The 22544-nt window shown below is 41.2% G+C and overlaps 1 protein-coding gene across 1 annotated transcript in view; it reads right to left on the reverse strand.

The window, feature by feature from the left end:
- The window catches only part of LOC115100881 (sorting nexin-2-like), a 50086-nt gene that overhangs the window by 24282 nt on the left and 3260 nt on the right, over window positions 1–22544 (reverse strand). Inside the window, exon 2 of the mRNA XM_029619909.1 lies at window positions 5996–6139. Coding sequence (XP_029475769.1) covers window positions 5996–6139 — 144 coding nt within the window. The remainder of the gene's footprint in view (window positions 1–5995; window positions 6140–22544) is intronic.

Consider the following 22544-nt stretch of genomic DNA (forward strand, 5'->3'; position numbering starts at 1 on the left):
TTTTCCGTGATTGGGCTCCATCCTGATGATGTCACCCATATGTGAGGACTACCATCCTGCTTTTCCTGTGAGAAAAAGTTTAACATTCTCATATTAATCCATAAGATCCTCCATTTCCAGGTGCCATTTAGTATCATTGCATTATTGAAAATATATATCTCATGCAGATCTTTGCATTCACAAGGCAAACATTTTTTGGAAATACCTTACCTGAAAGTTACCCAAGGGTGTAAAACTAGGAAGCATACTTTTGACATAGTAGACACAAACGTAAGGGAAGCACTACTTAATACATTAAGGGCCGAACCTGACTTTAAGAACTTTTGTAAACATCAAGAAAGTCTTATTTGATGAGGCATTTTTCATGTTGTGGGTCCATCTGAATAGTTAGTATACAGGCAGCAAGGTGGTTTATACTAGTAAAATCTGGTATAATAAGATGTAATCTATTTGTTTTATGTATGCAGATTGCTTGGAACGTGCCTAGAATTTAAGACAGAGAAAGTAAAACTCTTTAAATTAAATTCTGCCTCTTTCTTTCCTTAACTTGAATATTGTTTCGGTAATTAGAGGAACTGGGGAAAAAGCATACATTAAATGTTTCCACAGAATTCAGAACACATCCCGTGCCAAGGCTTCTAAAGATATTCTTTTGCAACAGTATAAGAGGAAATTTGGGATTGACTGGAGATGCAAATTTTCAGCTCCCCAAAGTTGAAAAAGGAACTTCAGCTTATTGGGATGGAGAAACCACTCATGTGGTTAGAAGATGAATGGCACTAAGGAATATTTTCCTTTGTATTGTCCAGCCCTATACCTCGATGCCTTTTTTTTTTTTTTTTTTTTTTTAAAGAACATCAAGAAACCTGCTCCTCCTTGTTTATTTAGTATATTGCAACTATATTGTCCATCTGTACTTGTACCACTGGGCCCTCTAGCCACGGCTCAAATATTTTAAGAACTTTGAAGATAGCTTTCAAATTCAGAAAGTTTACATGAAAAGCTTTTTCTCGAATTGACCAAGTTCCTTGGGGTCACAGTGTTGAAATGTGCTCTCCAACCTTGATTGGAGGCATCCCTATTCAAGGAGTGCTGAACTTATAGGGGATGAAACAACTGACCGCATGTTAAACTGGCTGGACAAGTTCACCAGCTTAAGAAATAATGGATATTTTCTGGGATAGGGATTCTATGAGATTACAGATATAGATGTTTCCAATGCAGTTTCAAGTGCCACTGAGGCTCTCTCATGTTTAGATGATTAAAAAGTAAGACATGAACTGTGGCTGCCATGCATTCTAACATTTCCATGTAAGTCCAGGCAGAAACTGTTTGCTTGTAGGTTATACTTACTAAAAGTAAATCAGCTTGTTCATTCTTTGTAGAGGTAGGAAGGCTTTTCCTTCCCGAGTATAGAGATAGGCTCCTGTTAATTCTAATTGTGTCATTTGATGAGCATCTTCTTCTAAGGATTTGTTCGATATTAGCCAATAGTCTAAGAATGGAAACACTAAGACATTTCTCTTTCTTACATGAGTTGCTACTGTTGCCATGCATTGTGGGAAGATTCTTCACACTGGTGAGAGCCCGACTGGGAGAACACAACATCGGGATGCAGATATTTAAAGCCTAAACAGCTAAGTAACTTAGCCAGATATAACTTATCTGGCTAAGTTACATGGATATTCAGCGGTATAGCTATGCCGCTATACATCCACGTAGAAGACGCTACTTAACTGGATAAGTTGTATCCATCTAAGTGACTTACCCGTCTATCTAGTGGCTGCTGAACTTGAGTGGATATTCAGCAGCTACTAGAAAGCCAGATAAGTCCTATTTATCCAGTTATCTGCTGGCTGAAAATATCAGGCCCTGGATGTAATCTTCTGCTAATGAGATATTTCCTGTGACTGATGTGACTGGGAATGTGTGTATAGGCATCCTTTAGATCTAACATGGTTAAATAGTTGATTTCTACATGAGGAATAATTGTACTGAGTTCATTTTGAATTTTTTCTCTTTGTAAAAATGAGTTTAGTTTTATTTATTTAATTAAATGTTTCTATACTGCCAATCTTCAATCTAGGATAAAACAATTCTTCTGGTTTTTTTTTTTTTGGGGGGGGGGGGGGGGAAAAATCAGAAAATCTCAAGTAAAACCATGTCCCTTTTTCCTTTATGGGAACTGGTTCTATTGCATCAGCTAGTAGTAGAGATTGTGCTTCATTTGTTTTTTAATATTTAAAGTTGGTCCAGAGTTGAGTGCTGTTGGCAAAAGAAAGAAGTTGGAGGTAAAGTTTTGAATTATACTGAGGATCTGTCAATCTGTTGTGATGAACTCCCATTGAGGATAAAAATACTGAAGTATTCTCCCCCTGGAAGATCCTTTACAGGAGCTGAAATTTTGAGTCCACTGTAGTCAAAAACTCTGAAATGGTTTTTGTATGGACTGTTGCTTAGATTTTTTTTTAAGGGCTTTTTTCTTCTGGGCGTGGCCTGCTTTGAGACTGCTCAAGCTGAGACTGATAAAGATGAATATTTCTGTAATAAGTAATGTTGGTATCTTCTCCTGGAGAAGTAATATTTTTACAAAAATGAGGCTGGTATCTTTTATAGTATGGATTAGCCTCAACTGCGGATGCTGTTAAAGTTTGTAATGTTTAACAGTGGTCCTTTATTATAATTGTTTCCTTTATCTCCAAAAATGTTATCTCCTGAACAAAGAGCTTTTGCTAACTTATAAATGTCTTCTCTATCCCAAATTCCTTAAGCTATGCTATTTTTTTTCCTACTCCTAAAGTAGACGATGGAGAAGTATCAAATGTATCACATGCAGATTTTATTATGAGCTTTATGCATTCATCAATTTCATTTAGAAGAGGTGCCAACTTCTGTTAGGAGACAAATCTTCCGATATCCCCTTTATTTTTTTGTATAAGATTACATATGTTGTACCATCTCTTGAACTGATGGAATGAAATTCTACTCTGTAGCATGGAAGACTGGAAAAATGTTTTTACCTATGTTGTCTAGCAACTTTGGCTCTTTTCGTGGAAAAGCATTCAAATATACTTTTGATTTCTTTGCCTTTTTTTTTTTTTTAAATGCTGCTACTTAGGAGTCATGAAGGAGCTGGACTTTTCATATCCTGGACAACTTTGGATTTTAAATATAAAGTAAGTTTTCTTGGCTATAGGCAAATTAGAAATAGGTGTTTTCCATACTTTTGATTGAAGATCTTGAAGTATATTATGAATTGGAACAGCTAGTGTCTGCTCAGGAGCTTTTACAAATTTTAGCACTCCTGGAAAATTCTCAATGAGTTCTTTTTCCTTTTGTAACGAAAGACATTTTGTGACAATCTACTACCTGTGATGAATCCTCTAGTGGATTAGTCCTACTTACAGGTTTGAGATATAGTTCTTCAGGTAAGCCAGGAATGAACTGAAAAATCCTGAGAGAATGGCGAGGAATCATCATCTGAATCTGAAATTGTTAACAGGAGTTCCAACAATAGAGGTTTATCTTTTGACAAAGTTGAAGCTTGACATTTTCTTCGCTGAAGTTCTGGTGGGTCTTGGTATAGACTATAGAGGAACAGAAGATTGGGATTTTATTTGAGAAGCCAATCTTTGTAAGTTCAGATTCATTTGAGAAGATTCGGGGAGAGTCTGGTATTTTTGACATGTAGCCATATTCTCTACAAAAAAGGATAACTTATCAGCCGTTGGAGGGGTAATGTATTGTGTATGTGGCACTAACACAATCAAGGAAGGAGAATCCTTTAGCACTGAAAGCTTTCGGCAGGAATCTGAAAATCTGGATGATGCCAAATGTCTTCGGCAGACATATGCAATGATGGCACCAAGTATTTCGGCACAAAGCTAGATGTTGATGGGGCTTACAGCTTCGGTGCAAAGCCTCTGCTACCAGCTCACATCTTTAGTTCTGGTCTCTCCTTAAATACTGATCTTTCTCACTTGAGGCAATGTCTCATTTGAGTTTTAACCCTCTAAACAGAGTACTATGAGGCATTCTCACATACATAGAACTGTTACATCATAGGAAACTCCCACATCGAATAAAGACTTTGTAAAAATTCACACTGCCCAACTTGTGCTTATAGTTAGCAAGATGAAGAGGAAGAACAGGTAAACTACCACCACTTTTTGTTTTGGAATGAGGAGAAAAGAAAAACAAAGAGAATATATGTGACAAAAATTTATCAGAGATGTAATGCAAAAGAAAAAAAAACACAAACACACAAAACAAACATTCACACCCCCCAAAGTGGAAAAGTCTTGACTGGATATTCGCTTGGGAATACGCACACATGCTTGGAAAGACTTAAGAACATAAGAACATAAGAAAATGCCATACTGGGTCAGACCAAGGGTCCATCAAGCCCAGCATCCTGTTTCCAACAGTGGCCAATCCAGGCCATAAGAACCTGGCAAGTACCCAAACACTAAGTCTATTCCATGTTACCATTGCTAATGGCAGTGGCTATTCTCTAAGTGAACTTAATAGCAGGTAATGGACTTCTCCTCCAAGAACTTATCCAATCCTTTTTTAAACACAGCTATATCAACTGCACTAACCACATCCTCCGGCAACAAATTCCAGAGTTTAATTGTGCTGGATCTTTCAGAGCATGGGAAGAGTATATTCCACATCAGTCATGAGTACCCAGATAACATCACCCACTATCGTGGCTGGATTTTATCCTTGTCTATGGAGAACACAAAGTGCACTCTGGCGGAAAGAACAGAAGGAGGATATGACAAACATTCAATATCTAGCATTAAGAAAAAGGATACAGCATTATCCACAGAAAAAGAAACTAAAGCCATAATACTGAGTTGGAAGCAAGCAGGCTCACAAGAAATATAAAAAAATGCTTTAGGCTGAGATTGGGGGATGCCTGGAATAACCTACAAGTAGATATGATAATAATCAAAACTGACAGAATTCAAGTGCACTTCAGAAAGACATGGAGGGTGATGGTAAGAGCAGTGAGAGAGGAGATTGGTGTAATAATTAAAGAACCTGGGTTTGGTACAAAATGCACATGCTCATTTACCAGAAATGCTAAAAAATTAAAAGTGGAAGTCAACAAAGCTTACTTCTCACCAGCAGTGGTATGGCTGCATCAAATTCCTATGACGTAGTGACAAAGTCAACCAGCACGGAGTGGTGGGGACATTCTTAAATATAATCTGGACATGGCCTTTCACTTAGCATGGACAACAGACTGCCTTGGCTTCATTCCTCAGCAAATAGAGAAAGGATGAGTAACCTCCTGAGGTCCATTAAGCTTACATGGCTGACAACTGGAGATTACCTTAGTATACAGGGTGGTGGTAAGAGCAAGTAAAGAGGAAAATCAGGGCTAGAGCCATGAAGGCAGATAAAAATGAGTGAGTCAAATAGAATATTAACAGACCCAGACTACACTAATATGTAAGAACCTAAGTTAATATAAAACTGATTTGCACGTTCCATATTTCCATATACATTTTGGATTTGGATTTAATTGCTTGCCTTTGCAAACCCATGCTCAGGGAGTTACAATTCAGGTATGGTAGGTAATTCCCTGTCCTAGAGAGTCTACAATCTAAGTGGTATCTGAAGCAATGGAATGGCTAATTTTGAAAGTCACACAAAGTATGAATTTCCAATAATTATTTCTACTCATGGAATTTTAGGAAAAGGCAAGCAGCATACAATGTTTCTTTGACTTAGAACAGAAAGCTTGTGCACATAACTGTACACTGAGTTACCAAGAGGCAGAGAAGTTAACTGCCAGGGGCAGCCCTCCTGCTGTGAGAGCCACCTGTTTTACATTATCAGCTGATGTGCTATACCATCTTGTTTTGGGGGAGGGGAGCAGGGGAGTAATAAATTAAACCACTACGCAGAAGATGATTAACTCATGGAACAATAAATCTTTTAGTAAAAATTTAATTTTTTTTTTTTTTCAAATAAAATTTACCTCTCTAATTTCATCCTTAGCTTGCTGCAATTTATCAGGTCTGTTGGCAAACTGAAGTTTCGCTTCTACCTCACGCTTCTTCTGTAAGTTGATCTGAGCATCTTGCCATTTTTGCCAGCATTTCATGCGTTGATCAAACACTCCCTGCACATCCAAGAGTTAATCACAACATTATAATCACTGCCATGCACAAGTTTCAGAAAACCATTTTCTTACTCCCAAATATAAGCATCCTATGTAAAAACTCTGTAGCAAGTAAATACCAATTAGGTCTGCACAGATTTAGTTATTCATTTTGAATAGCACTAAGGGGGTCATTTATCAAAGTGCTATATGGCATTTTTGCATGCGTTAAGGTGTTTTCGCATGCAAAATGCCATTAACGCATGCGAAAGCACCGTAACGTTTGGTGCGACGCAAATGAGAAAAAGGGGAGGATATTGGGGTGGGAATTTTGGCCAAGTGGGCTGTGCTCACAGTTTTGTGAAGTCATATCGCACGGCTTTTAACTCTAATTTTAACTACACTTTTTTCATTTGCGTAAAGCCGTTGCGATAGGGCTTTATTGCGGTTGTGATGTTTTTCGCACATGGTTTGAAGCTCCTGGAGAGCGGAGACTAGCCATAATGCCCTCACACTAGATAGGTATTTATCTCTCTATGGGAGGCCCACCTAGTAACTCAAGGTGAGGTTTAGGTATTAGTGGAGGGGTTAGGGGCCACTCTGACATTCAAAGTGAGACGTACGAACAGAACAGTGCTCTCTTGTGAAGATTTGATGACCTTCAGAGTGAGGAAACTCACCCAGAGATGAGATTTGTGCAATGTTCTCTCAACCCTACACTAATACCTAAACCTCACCTTGATTTACTAGGTGGGCCTCCCATAGAGATATAAATACCTATCTAGTGTGAGGGCATTATGGCTAGGTTCTCTCTCGCGCTCTCTCTCTCAGCGTAAACATGGTTTCCCCCAGTGGTTGTATGGAGGAAATACATCAAGTCTGGCACTTATTGCAAAGTTTGTGAAAAGGTTATTGCAATTTCTGCTAAGATAGCGCTTTGCATGCGATATTTAGTGCATTTTGATAAATTCAGGCCTAAGTGTAGTCAAAATTCTTTAAATAAGAATACAGGAAAGTTTGCTTACTGTAAACTGTGTTTTCTGTAATAGCAGGATGAATTAGTCATAACATCTGGGCAACCTTTATTCAGTGTCACTGAATAAAGTTGCACAAATAAACCTCATTCTCATACCTAGTAAAGTTTTTACTGAGCATGTGGGGGAACTCCCACTCCAGCATTGCCTCATGAATCCACCTCAGTTGATTTTAGAGCTAAGTCTAGCTAGGTAGTCGACTCTCCAGGGAGGCAAGCAGGTATTCAGTATTGCTAATTCATGCTGCTAGTTATGGAAAACAGTTTTACGGTAAGCAAACTTGCTTTTTTCTGTCGATAAGCAGAGCTGTCTTAGCCATAACATGGGGAATCTAAAATGAAGATTGCAATGAAGTGTTTAATAAATAAGCAACCCGGACACCAATATGAAGAGTAGACTAATAGACTTAATTTTTGAAATAGACTTAGTTTTTGGGTACTTGCCAGGTTCTTATGGCCAGGATTGGCCACTGTTGGAAACAGGATGCTGGGCTTGATGGACCCTTGGTCTGACCCAGTATGGCATTTTCTTATGTTCTTACTGGGTGAACAAGCTACACAAAACTGCTTACCCAAATTTACTGTCACTTTTTAAGAGATTGTCCAGACAATAATAGGACGTAAAGGTGTGTACTGACAACTACATTGCAGCTTTGCAGAGGCCACTAAGGCAAGCATGGCTCTAATTTCATGAGCCATGAGTGTGTCTGTAATTTGAAGACCTGCCAGCCCACAGCAGTGCACAACGCAGTCCACTATCCAGTTAGATAATGTACGTTTGGTCACTGATATGCCCAATCTATTGGGATCGTTAAGAGACCAACAGTTGAAAAGTCTGATGCTGAGGCTGAGTTTTTCCTCTTGTAGTAAGCCAAAGCCCTTTTACAGTCTTAGGTATGAAGGGCTTTCTCGCCTTATTGTATGAGAGGTTTCTGGGAAAATGTAGGTAGAACAATGGCTTGATTAATATGGAACACCGAAAACAGTCTTTGGCAGGAGTTTTGGTTGGGTGTGGATTACCACTCGTTTATGTAAGAATTGCATATAAGGATGATAATGAACTAAAGCCTTCTGGCTGAGGTTCCTGCAACCAGGAATGCTACTTACCATCAGGCCAATACAGTAAGAATTGCAGGAGAGCAGGCGCTCCATGTTGAGCGCCCACTCTCCCAACGCGCGCCCAGCCACATCTCCTGGGCGCACGATTGTATATTTAAATGAGGGGTCACGCTAATAAGGATGCATTAGGGACAATAGCGCATCCCTTATGCCTCCTTATTAGGGTAAAGGTAGCTGTCAGCGGTTCAGACAACCGACACAATTTTACCGGCATCTGTTTCTGAACCCCTTGACAGCCACAGGTTAGGAAAATGGACACCGGTAAAACTGAGCGTCCATTTTTCTAACCTCCTGACCGTCGGGCAGATTTATTTATTTTTTTTTTAATTTTTGGTTCCTCAGACTTAATATCACTAGGATATTAAGTCTGAGGAACCAAACTTAATATCTCTAAGATATTAAGTCGGAGGGTGTACAGAAAAGCAGTATTTCTGCTTTTCTATACACTTTTCCAGGTTGCTCAGAAATTAATGCCTGCCCTTGGCCAGGCGTTAATTTCTGAGCATCAATGTGCGGCCGCACATTTCACTTTCAGTATCCCGGGGACTAATACTCTCATCAACATGCATTTGCATGTGAGGAGTGCTTTTAGTTTTTTTTTGGGGGGGGGGGTGTTAGCTACGCGTTTTCAACACGCTAAACCCCTTAGAGTATAAGGGATAATAGACGAGTCAAAAACGTGCAGCCAATCCCATGCTAAACAGTGCGCTCAGATGAGCGCACTGTACTGTATATCGGCCTGTATGTTAGAAATTTGAGTGAGGCCATCTTTAATGGTTCAAAAGGCAGTTTCATTAATTGTGCCAGGATCACTTTTAGATCCAAAGAACAGGAGGTTTTACAACTGGTGGTTAGTATGCGATAAGCCTTTCATGAATTTGGACACTAATGGATGAATGGAGCTAGACCTACTCTCAATTTGCGCATGGTAAGTTGCTGTGGCACAGAGATGCACTCTTACTGAGAAGGCAAGGCCTGAATCAGAAAGCTAAAGCAGATAATTCAGTAAAAATGTTAGGAATTATTAAGAAGGGAATGGTTAATAAAACGGAAAATGTCATAATGCCTCTATATCGTTCCATGGTGAGACCGCACATGGAATACTGTGTACAATTGTGGTCGCCGCATCTCAAAAAAGATATAGTTGCGATGGAGAAAGTACAGAGAAGGGCAACCAAAATGATAAAGGGATGGAACAGCTCCCCTATGAGGAAAGGCTGAAGAGGTTAGGGCTATTCAGCTTGGAGAAGAGACGGCTGAGGGGGGGATATGATAGAGGTCTTTAAGATCATGAGAGGTCTTGAACCAGTAGATGTGAATCGGTTATTTACACTTTCGAATAATAGGACTAGGGAGCATTCCATGAAGTTAGCAAGAAGCACATTTAAGACTAATCGGAGAAAATTCTTTTTCACTCAACACACAATAAAGCTCTGGCATTTGTTGCCAGAGGGTTGTGGTTAGTGCAGTTAGTGTAGCTGGGTTCAAAAAAGGTTTGGATAAGTTCTTGGAGGAGAAGTCCATTAACGGCTATTAATCAAATATACTTAGGGAATAGCCACTGCTAATAATTGCATCAGTTGCATGGGTAGTTGCCAGGTTCTTGTGGCCTGGTTTGGCCTCTGTTGGAAACAAGGATGCTGGGCTTGATGGACCCTTGGTCTGACCCAGCATGGCAATTTCTTATGTTCTTAACTTTTGGTTTGCGTGCAAACAGATCCAAACCATTGAGTTGGCATTTGAAACCATAAGATCTTCTAGTTGAAGGTTTCCTGGCAGACATTAATATATCTTCAGCTGCTTCAGGTAATAAGCCTTACCAGTGAGGGCTCAATATTCAAGTCATCAAGCTAAGGGAGGGAAGGTTCAGATGAAACAGATATTCCTTTCTTGAGTTAATTAGCATCGATCTGATCCAAGAGGTATCAGAGGATAACTGGAAAGCTGTACTACATATGTGAACCAGATTTGTCTGGGCCACACTGGAGCTATGAGGATTGATGGGTCCTGTCCTTCAGCAATTTTTGCACCGTGCTGGCTATTAGCAAAAATTGGTGGAAAAGCATACATGAGATCTGCATTCTGGTCACGCAGAAAAGCATCTTGAGTAGATTTAAGTTTGCTCAGCAGAATGAAGTAAAACTTTTCTAGTTTTCTGTTTCACTCTGACACACATAGGCGATTGAATAGAGATTGAATTGTTTTTAGCAGGTGACGAAGATTTCTGCTGAGGTGATCTGCCAACATGTTGGAGATTCTGTGAAATTAGATCGCTTGCAGTACAGTTTGATGATTGCATGCCCCCTCCTATATCAATATATCTTCTTGGCACAGAATCAAAGATCTTGTGCCTCCTTGTTTGTTCATGTAGAACATGGCGACTTGATTGCCTGTTTGAACAAGGATGGTCGTTCCTTGAAGGAGGAAGTGAAATTCGTTAGAGTATACCTTATTGCTCTCAATTTGAGGAAATTGACCTGGAATGGTTTCTCCAGGAATGACCATGTCATATTCAAAAAGGACCCATATGGGCTCCCAACCATGTTGTGAAAGCGATCCATTACTAAGGTTACTTAGTAAGGAGGTTGTCTTTAAGGCAAACCTTCCCAAAGAATGAAGGTGTCCAGCCACTAACTTAATTCCTGCTGAAATCAGCACTTAGATTGTTAAGGAATGAGTAAGCTTGTTCAGACTTCTTAAATACAGGATTATAGTCTTGGTCCCTCAAATTTCTCAGGGATGAGGAAAAAGCAAGAGTAGAATCCCTGGCCATGAAGATGGGGAGGAACCAGTTCTACTGCTCGCTGTTTGAGGAGCGAATCCACCTCCTGGTGGAGATATGTCAAGTGAGATGGATTCAGATTGAAGGCTGAGTGGTGAGGAAGCACGGAAAGTCAGGAGAAATGCATGCAGTATCCAAGACTCCACAGCTTTGAGAACCCAGCAATCTTTGGTGATTTTGCACCATTCTTCTAGGTAGTTATAGATTCTCTTCCTACTGGAGAAGATAGTTGCTGGGTCTGAAGAGTGGTCAAACATTTGGCCCAGACCTATTGTGCTGCTTTTGGTTGACATTATTCATGTTCAAAATAAAGTCAAAAGCTGTTGCTGTGGAAGAAGGGACAGCATCCAGTTGATATTCAACCTCTTCTTTCCGCTGTCTTTCACTTTGACGCAATGGCCGGCTTAGGCTGGGAACAACTTATCGATAAACCAACCCACAAACATGGCCATATATTAGACTTGCTTTTTTATGATCCTCCTTTAATTCTCAGCACTTCTATTAACTTACCTAATAATCCTGTACCCTGGTCTGATCAGTTTGTCCTATCTTTCACTGGAACTATTAACACTCTGCAACCCAAGCCCTCCTGGAATTAAGGACTTTTCACAAGCAAAAAAGCTTGAGCCTTGAATTATTTTCAAGCACCCTTCTTTCTAATTTATCCTCATCAACTCATGACGATATTCATCTTGCTGTTAATTAATGGCATTCTGCCATTTCCAAAACTCTCGACACAACTGGCCCACTCAAATGTGTCTTGGCCTGTTGTAAGCCTTCTGCACTATGGTTTTCTCCTGCCTTGAAAAACTTTAAAAACCAAAGTATCCCAGCTGGAACAATGCAGGGGAAAAAGTCAGATATTGGAAAAAAAATGCCTTTTATGATTGTCTATGCTCTTACAAAAAACAATTTTCTTGCCAAAAAATCATTTTTTGCTAGTAAAATCCAAGCTGCCAATGGCAATCACTGTTTTAAACCAAAACCCCAGTCTGTGATTCCTTTGACAATCTTTGTATCAAAATTGCTCAACATTTTCAAACAAAAGTCAATAACATTTCTAATGAATTTTCTCAGTTTCCTATTCCAAATCCCATTCTGTTGCATGCCTCCTGTTCCATGTCTGACAATATAGACCCATCAACCATTACACAAATTCTATCTAAATTAAAGATTTTACACTGTCCTTTCAAGCCGTGTTCTGGATATCTTTTGCAAGTCTCTCATGACAATCTCTTCATAAACATAGCTTTCTTGGTCAATCTTTCGTTCAATTCTGGGTCTTTCCCTGATTCTATAAAACGTACATCTATCTTGCCAATTCCTAAGAAAAATAACTCTGATACAACTGATCTAAACAATTTTCGTCCTTTGCTTCCTTAACTTCTCTTGCAAAAATAATTGAATCAGTAGTTTTGCATCAGTTAACAGATTATATTACAGATAATTCCATTCTTCACCCCAACCAACACAGATTCCAAAAAGGTCATAGTACTGAAACTCTCCTTTTATCCACTTTCAACACCATCATTCATGGATTTGACACGAACACAGACTATTTTCTGGTTTACTTGACATGTCTATGGCCTTTGACACCATAAATCATCAAATTTCAATCAATTGGTATTTCCGAACCCAGTACTTAGCTTGTTTATTTCCTTCATATCCACCGTCCTCATAAAGGTAAACGGTCATTCTCATTCTGATTGGTATCCCATCACTTCTGGTGTTCCTCATGGTTCTGCATTGTCTGCTTTTGGTTGACATTATTCATGTTCAACATAAGTCAAAAGCTATTGCTGTGGAAGAAGGGAGAGCATCCAGTTGATATTCAACCTCTTCTTCCCACTGTCTCTCACTTTGATGCAATGGCCAGTTTAGGCTGTGAACAACTTATCTTATACCTTTATGTCAGTTACTAGATGGTCTTGGAGTTAATTTCAAAATCTATGCAGATGATATTCAGTTTTTCATTACTTATAACCATTCTTGGTCCTCCACCTTAGCATTTGTTTCTCTATGTATCCACTCCTGGCTCTCTCACAATAGTTAAATTAAATACTACTAAGCCTGAAATACTTCATCTTTCCACAATTCAACTATCTTCCTGCCATCCTCCAAGCCATCTCCTCATAGACAACTGTTCTATCCCAATCTCTTCTAAGGCCTGTTATCTCAGTGTATTACTTTATTCAGAATTATCCATGATTCACCACATTGCTTCTGTTAAAAAAAAAACAAACAAAAAAAAAACCCTTTCTACAAAATTTACCTTTTAAAAAACCTAAAGTGTCTTATTTTATAATAAGAACATAAGAACATGCCATACTGGGTCAGACCAAGGGTCCATCAAGCCCAGCACCCTGTTTCCACCAGTGGCCAATCTAGGCCATAAGAACCTGGCAAGTACCCAAAAACTAAGTCTATTCCATGTTACCGTTGCTAGTAATAGCGGTGGTTATTATCTAAGTCAACTTAATTAATAGCATGTAAAGCAAAATTGCTTACCTTGTAATAGGTGTTATCCCAGGACAGCAGGATGTAGTCCTCACATATGGGTGACGTCACTGACTGAGCCCTATTGCCAGAAAAACTGTCAAAGTTTCTAGAAACTTTTGACTGGCAGCCTGAGGCTACTGAGCATGCCCAACGTGCCATGATATTCTCTGCCACAGGGGTCTCACTCCAGTCTCGTATGTAGCAATAAGCTTTTAGCAAAAAATAAAATAATAAAAGGTATGAGACCCAACTCTGTGGGGTGGCGGGTGGGTTTCGTGAGGACTACATCCTGCTGCCCTGGGATAACACCTATTACAAGGTAAGCAATTTTGCTTTATCCCAGGACAAGCAGGATGCTAGTCCTCACATATGGGTGATTAGCAAGCTAGAGGCTGAGTCATTTTGTAGTGAAGCAATTGTGAAGTATTGTTGTGGAAAATGAATCAGCCGAAGATCACAGCAGGTTGGATGTAGGAGGAGTTGGGATTAAACTGGAAACAAGTTCTTTAAGACAGATTGTCCATAGGCTGAATCTTGTCGTCCTTCCTTGTCCAAACAGTAATGAGCTGCAAAGGTATGAAGAGAACTCCATGTTGCTGTTTTACATATGTCAAGGATTGGCACTGAACGATAGTGTGCTACTGATGTTGACATTGCTCTTACTGAATGTGCCTTTACTCGCCCTTGGAGAGGAAGGCATGCTTTTTCATAGCAAAACTGTTTGCAATCTGCTAACCAATTGGATACAGTATGTTTACCCACTGCTTTCCCTGGTTTGTTCGGATCATAGGAAACAAAGAGTTGATTTTCTGTGGACTGCAGTCCGGTTTAAGTAGAAAGATAGAGCACGCTTACAGTCCAAAGTATGTAAAGCCCGTTCGCCTTGGTGCGAATGAGGCCTTGGAAAGAATGTGGTTAAAATTATGGATTGGTTCAAGTGGAATTCCGTAACTATTTAGGGAAGAATTTTGGATGTGTATGAAGAACCACTGTCATGTAGGAACTGTGTATAGGGTGCATACGTGACAAGTGCTTGTAACTCACTAACCCTTCTAGCTGATGTAATAGCTATGAGGAAGATAGTCTTCCATGTGAGAAATTTAAGCTCATACTAATCTATGGGTTCGAAAGGAGAACGTATGAGTCTTGTTAATACCAAATTGAGGTCCCATTCTGTGACTGGTGGCCGAATTGGTGGTTTAAGGTGAGTTAAACCTCTCATAAACCTGCTGACAAGAGGTTGTGTGGATACTGGTGCATCTCCTATCTTATTATGGTAAGCTGAGATTGCACTTAAATGGACTCTTACAGATGACATCTGGAGACCAGATTCTGATAGATGGTATAAGTAGTCTAACAGAGAGGTTATGGGGCAGGTGAAAGGGTCTATATTCTTTTGTCTGCACCATATAGTAAATCTTTTCCATTTGGAAGAGTAATTCTTTCGTGTGGAAGGTTTACGTGAAGCTAGAAGCACTTGAGATACATTGGTTGAAAGATTGAGAGATTGTAAAATCAAGTTTTCAACATCCATGCTGTCAGGGATAGGGATTGAAGGTTGGGATGGCGCAACCGACCCTGATCCTGAGTTATGAGAGTGGGAGCTAGTCCCAGACGAATTGGATCTCTGACTGAGAGGTCTAGGAGTGTGGGAAACCACACTTGCCGAGGCCAATACGGGGCTATGAATATCATGGACCCTTTGTCCTGCTGAAGCTTCACTAGAGTCTTGGTTATGAGCGGTATCGGAGGATACGCGTATAGTAGGCCTGATTTCCAAGGACGAGCAAAGGTGTCCTTGCTTGACTGGGTCTTGTTTGTGCGTAGAAAACAGAAATTGTCCACTTTGTGATTCAGATGTGACGCAAAGAGGTCTATTGTTGGTTGTCCCCAACATTGGAATATCCTGGTCGCTACTGAGGGATCCAGGGACCATTCATGTGGTTGGAATTGACGACTGAGTCGATCCACCACTACATTGTGAATGCCTGCCAGATAAGTGGCCAGGAGGAACATTGAGTGTTTCAGGGTCCAGTCCCAGATCTGTGCGGCTTCTTGACAGAGGAGATACGAGCCTGTACCTCCCTGTTTGTTGATGTACCACATGGCCACTGTGTTGTCTGTTTGGATGAGAACAGTCTTGTGTGAAAGGTAGTCCTTGAAGGCAGGTAGCGCATAACGTATAGCTCGAAGCTCCAGAAAATTTATTTGATAAGTCGCTTCGAGTTTTGTCCAAGTGCCTTGGGTTTGGAGATTGTGTATGTGAGCTCCCCAACCCAAGGTGGATGCATCTGTAGTTAACGTTATTTGTGGGACTGGTTGCTGGAAGGGTAGGCCCTTGCGCAAGTTGTCCATGTTCGCCCACCAAAGTAGAGATGATCTTAGTTGGTGGGTTACTTGAATTGGATAATAAAGCGGTTGAATGGCTTGTATCCATTGTGACCTTAGAGTCCTTTGGGTAACCCTCATGGCAAGCCGTGCCATAGGAGTGACATGAACTGTGGAGGCCATATGGCCTAGTAAGGTTAGAAATTGATGGGCTGTTACTTGATGTCCAGAGTGAATCGAGTTTGCTAATGAAGATAGTGTTTGTGCCCGATCTTTGGGTAGAAAGGCTCTTGCAAGGATGGTGTTCAGTTCTGCTCCTATGAATTGGAGTAGTTGAGATGGAGTAAGATGGGACTTTTGGTAATTGATGAGAAAACCCGTGGAGTGTAGTAGAGAAGACAGAGCTCCTTTTTGAGATTGACTTCTGAAGAGCCAGTCGTCTAGATATGGGAAGACATGGACACCTTGCTTGTGCAAGTGGGCTGCTATTACTGCCAGACATTTTGTGAAAACTCTGGGAGCAGAGGCAAGTCCGAATGGCAGTACGCTGTATTGGAAATGTTGATGACCTACCATGAAGCGCAGGTACTTGTGATGAGAAGGAAATATTGGAATGTGAGCATAGGCGTCTTGAAGATCCAGAGAACAAAGCCAATCTCCTGCTTGAAGAAGGGAAAGCATGGTGCCTAAAGAGACCATCCTGAATTTTTCTTTTTTTAGAAATTTGTTGAGATTTCTGAGATCTAGGATTGGTCATAGGCCTCTGGTTTTCTTTGGAATGAGGAAATAATGGGAATAGAATCCTCTGCCCTGCTGAAACCGGGGCACGAACTCTACAGCCCTGGCTTTCAGGAGGGTGGATAATTCTGTTTGTAAGTGAAGCAAATGATTTTTGCTGAGATGAGAGGAATTCGGTGGAGAATCTTGAGGAATGGTTAGGAAGTTGAGTTGATATCCTCAGTGTATAATTGAGAGGACCCATTGGTCCGATGTTATTGACGTCCAAGCATTGTAAAAAGTGGACAGCCTGCCTCCCACTGGTAGTGTTGGTCGAGGATTGGAGCAGAGGCCTTGTTCTCTGGATATGATCTCAAAAACCAGTGGCAGGTCCGGTTTGTGGAGCTGGTTGAGGCCTAGTTGTTCTTTGTTGCCTCTGTTGTGGTCGGTGTTGGGACCTGGGAGGCCTCGGTCTGGATGAAGGAGGATAGTATCTCCTTTGTTTATAGAATGGGCGCCTAGTGTCCCTTTGTGGGGCCCTGCGGCTAGCATGTGTTGATGGGTCATGCGGAAGAGAAGATAATTGTCGCAGGGTCTCAGTGTGTTCACATAGTTGTGCGACTGCGTCTTGAACCTTGGTGCCAAACAAATTATCCCCAAAGCAAGGAAGGTCGACGAGCTTATCTTGCACTTCTGGCCTTAAGTCGGAGGCTTTGAGCCAGGCCCATCTTCTGGCAGTAATGCCAGATGCAGCAACTCTCGAAGCCGTCTCATAGGCATCATAGGCGGCGCGGACTTCATGTTTTCCTGTGTTTAATCCCTTATTAATGATGTTTTGTGCTGCCTCTTGATATTGTGCAGGCAGGGATGGCACAAACTCTCATCTGTTTCCAGAGGTTCCTCTGGTACTGGGTCATGTAGAGGTGGTATGCTGAGATCCTGGAGGTCAGCATTGCTCCTTGAAAGATTTTCCAACCCATTTGATCCAGAAATCTGTTATCCTTGCCTGGCGGGATAGATGAATGGGTTCTTGTACATCTGGAACGCTTCTGCGCAGACTCTACGACCACCGAGTGGTGGGGCAGTTGGGGTTTTTGATAGCCTGGTGCTGATTGCACTAGGTACATAGAATCCACTCTTTTGTTCACTGCAGGAACTGTGCAGGGATGTTCCCAGATGCGTTGTTGTAACTGTAAGAGCACTTCATGGTTAGGAATTGCGAGATTATGTTTGGGAGGATCTACAAACTGGAGTATTTCCAGAGTTTGCTGTCTGTCATTTATTTATTTATTTATTTTAAGTTTTTCTATACCGGCATTCGCGATGGGTATCGCATCATGTCGGTTTACAATTAACAAGTGAAGAGGTAACAAGAGGTCATAAATAACAATAACATCCTTTTCTGCCTGCAAATTGAATGGGATAGAATCCGCCATTTCTTGGACAAAGGTAGAAAAAGAGAAATCCTCTGGAGGTGATTGTTTTCTGGGTTGAGGTGGGGAGGGATCAGACATGAAGTCCTCTGATGAGACCTCTGATGAAGTGTCTGACCAAGTGTCATATCCAGAAGGTTGGTGAGTAGGTGTAATCCTAGGAATCGTAGGTACACCTGAGAGTCCAGGTAGAGGTTCTTCAGACACAACATCCTCTATGTCCTCCTCCACTGGATTAGCAGGCAAGGAAGCAAGTAATTCTTGGTACCTTTTTGTCAGGATACCATGCAATGCTGCTTCTGCACTTGGAGCTTCAGAAGATGCAGGTGGGTGTTTTGGCATTGAGTGTCTTAATTTTTTCGATGATTTAAGTCTCGATGCCGATGCCTTGTGAGGAGGAGGTAAGGTGGGTGCCGTCGTGTAAACTGGCTTCAGCTGTGAAGTAGAAGGAACGGTCCAAGTCGATGCATGGAGAAAAGAGAATATCAAGATTGGAACGGTCACCAAAGGCATCGATGGAGCTTGTACAGTCGAAAAAGGAATAGACATCGATGTCTCCGATGCCATTGAAGTCTGCGGCATCGAGGTTGGTGTTGGTGGTATCATTGGCATCAGCGGAACCATCGGCATCGATGCGGTTGGAGGTGGCAATGCGGCCTCCGGCATAGATGTAACCGCTGGCATCGGTGCACCCGCCGACATCGGCGATGACGCCGGAACTTGTGCCTGAAGGCTTCTTTTACCATCTGTCTGATAAGGCCGATTAAGTCTGGCGTCGATGGTATCTGGGATGTCGATGCAGACGTCGATATCGATGGTATCGGCAAGGGAATCGAGGATACGGAGGTCAGCGGAGGTTTGGATGACTTATGCTGCTTAGCAGTCTGTTCCCCTGGGGGGAGGGAGAAACGGAGACTCCAAGGATCGATGACGTTGGTGCTTGTGTTTAGGCCTAGATTCTGATACTGACCTGGTCGATGATGTCGACGGTACTGGTGATGGAACATCGCCGGATCCCTCGATTCGCCGTTTAAGAAGAATTTTCTTAGTGACCCCTGTTGGTGAAGATTTGGTCGAAGTAGACTGTGAAGGCACTGATTGGAGGTGGAAAAGCTGTGACATTTTCTCCTGCCTCAGCTTTCTGCTTTTCGGGGTCATTTCCTGGCATTGTACACATGAAGAAATTTCATGTTTCTCTCCTAAACAGAGTACACATTCGAGATGTGGATCGGTTATAGACATGGTCCGGTTACAGACCGGGCATTTTTTAAAGCCCGAAGCCATGTCTCTATCGACAGCCATCGATGGAAAATCTCTGAGAAGAGAAGAGAAGAGAAATCTTGAGAAGAGAAAAATCCAAATAATTGTTTTTGTCACCATCCGGTGACAAATGAGATTTTGTGAGACCCCAAGTGGGGAAAAAAAGAGAAAAAAAGTGACTTTTTCAGTCAAAGTTAGTGAGAAGATCTCACAGGGCTCCTGTCACTGCGATGCTGAGAGCAGCGCGGAAAAACGAAGACTGAGTGAGACCCCTGTGGCAGAGAATATCATGGCATACTGGGCATGCTCAGTAGCCTCAGGCTGCCAGTCAAAAGTTTCTAGAAACTTTGACAGAAGTTTTTCCCGCAATAGGGCTCAGTCAGTGATGTCATCCATATGTGAGGACTAGCATCCTGCTTGTCCTGGGATAATGGACTTCTCCTCCAAGAACTTATCCAATCCTTTTTTAAACACAGCTATACTAACTGCACTAACCACATCTTCTGGCTACAAATTCCAGAGTTTAATTGTGCGTTGAGTGAAAAAGAACTTTCTCTGATTAGTTTTAAATGTGCCACATGCTAACTTCATGGAGTGCCCCCTAGTCTATTATCCGAAAGAGTAAAAAACAGATTCACATCTACCCGTTCTAGACCTCTCATGATTTTAAACACTTCTATCATATCCCCCTTCAGCCATCTCTTCTCCAAGCTGAAAAGTCCTAACCTCTTTAGTCTTTCCTCATAGGGGAGCTGTTCCGTTCCCTTTATCATTTGGTCGCCCTTCTCTGTACTTCTCCATCGCAATTATATCTTTTTTGAGATGTGGCGACCAGAATTGTACACAGCATTCAAGGTGTGGTCTCACCATGGAGGCATTATGACATTTCCCGTTTTATTCACCATTCCCTTTCTAATAATTTTGGTTAGTCCTCCAAGCTCCGAGTTTCTCTGGTTTTGACTACTGCAATGGTCTACTTCTAGGCCTTCCTGACTCTTCTCTTCACCCTTTACAATTAGCACACAAAATAGCGGCTCAAATTCTCTCTGGACAAAATACAAGATCATATTTTCCCTGTTCTTTTTTTCTCTTCATTGGCTTCCCATTTCGTTATGTGTCAGTGCAGTTCCTCTCCACAGGACCGAACAGCAAAAGTTGTCAGTCTCATTCATAGCTTAATCTATAACCCTTCAGCTATTTGGCAATGCACTCTCCTCCGACTATCAACCTCCAAGACAACTATGCTCTTCCAATAAATGTTTACTTGAAGTACTGACTGTACATCTGGCTAGATTAGATCTTACTAGATGTCAAGCTTCTTCTATTGATGGCCCTTCATTGTGGAACTCCCTCCCCAATTACTAATCCATCTCCAAGGAATTCAAGAAACTAAAAACTCACTTATTCACACTTGCCAATAACACCTAATTTTTCTTTCTTTCTACTTTTCCCTTTCCCTATTTTATTTTTACTTCAGATAAATTGTACATGTTTTAGCTACTTTTGTTACTGTGTTTTTATTATGTATTGAATTGTAAACTGATTAGGTCTACCCAAATTGATTTAGCAGTATATAAAAAGTTTCAAATAAATAAAATAGTAATGCTTGAATTGCCAGAAGCGGTTTCTCTGGAAATACAGTCTTTAAAATGTGTAGAATGGATGCCTTGTTGAAGATTGCTGTTCATTCCTGTGGAAAGGGACTGAACTGCCACATACTATTCCTTTAAGCCCCTGGTTTTTTTTGTTTTTTTTTTAATTTTTGTCCAAGGAGGTTATCACCAAGACAGAGCATGTCAGTCAACTTTTCGTGAACATCCTCGTGTAGGATACTGGCTCTCAACCAGGCCATGTGGCGAGCTGCAATGGAGTTAGAGAAGAAGTGTGAGGTGGTATCAAACACCTCAAACAGATTGAAGATGGCATATACATTTTTTGGCATCCAGCAGTGGCTGAGGGTATGCAATTCTGCTATCACTGGCTGGAAGAAAATTTCAGTTTTTGTATATAGTCATGTAAGTTCTGGACCATGTACAATGTATGAGCGGTAATCCTTGCATTAAGCACGGATCAGAAATATCTTTTTGCTAAAATTGTTCAAGAGCCTGGTATTTTCCCCAGCAGCGTGTCTGAATATATTGCTTCTTTGGTTCTTTAAGAACAGATTCTACCACTACTGTTTGATGGGACAATTGTACTATTCTGAAGCCTGTGAATGTTTGAACTCATAACTTGAGGTCAAGTTTCCTTACTAATGGAGCAAAGGAGATGAGATTTTCCCCCCACATTCTCATTTGTAAACCTTACAGAATATGAACTAGAATAGCTTCTGGGTCCACTGGAGGCAGCCCAAGATGTCTGGCAATGTTTACTCCTAGGGCTTTTCTTAATATGTCCAGAAACCTGGATTAAGAAAGGTCTTCCAGGGGAGATGGGAGCTCTGGAGGATCCAGAGAGGATCAAAGGGAATCCCTTCTAGGAGCCCACAGGCATGGGAAAATGAATTTAGGACTGTAATAATGAAGCTTGTGGCTGAGGAGGGGGTTTTCAATCATCTTGTCTGAAAGAACTTCTGTGTACATCATTAGAATGGCTAGAGTCTGCTGCATGCCAATGCCATGAACTAGAAGCACCTTGCACGTGTTCTGCTGGAGAATCCACATGTATGAGGGATTCTGGGACTCCCTCTTGTGGCAATCTTTCACCAACTCTACTACTTGGTCAAGTGACTTGATGTGCCTTCTGATCTGGTATAGGTGGTGGAACATCCTCTTCTGATACTAGAATAGAATGTTGTGCATTTTCTGGACTTTGTAGGATTTGAACTGGGAGACAACTGGATATAAGAGGCACCAAAAAGCAAAGAGAATCCAGTGTTTCTAAATTCAGTTCTTGTGATAGCAGTTTTGTTGGTAAGAGAGCTCTATTAATCTGTGGTAGAAGGGGGAGATCATATCCTCTTCTGGTCCTACAAAGACTTTGCTCAAATCAGCATATTCAGCGGGCATCAGCATCAAGGATTGTGTGCTGAGGATTTCTGTGATGGTGCCAATGCAGCCATGTGCATTGATAGCACCAATATACTTAAGTCAATGCTTTTTTAATGCTTGATGCTCTGGTGGTTCTGCACAATGACACCTCATTTTCTTATTATCCCAACCATTAGGTCAGTATTCTTGCCAACAATGTTTTGTATGCCCTCTTTCTCTCTCTCTACTTTCCCATATCCTTCCTCAGCCAAAATATACCACTTAA

The sequence above is a fragment of the Rhinatrema bivittatum genome, chromosome 1 (genome assembly GCF_901001135.1).
Source record: "Rhinatrema bivittatum chromosome 1, aRhiBiv1.1, whole genome shotgun sequence".
NCBI lineage: Eukaryota > Metazoa > Chordata > Amphibia > Gymnophiona > Rhinatrematidae > Rhinatrema > Rhinatrema bivittatum.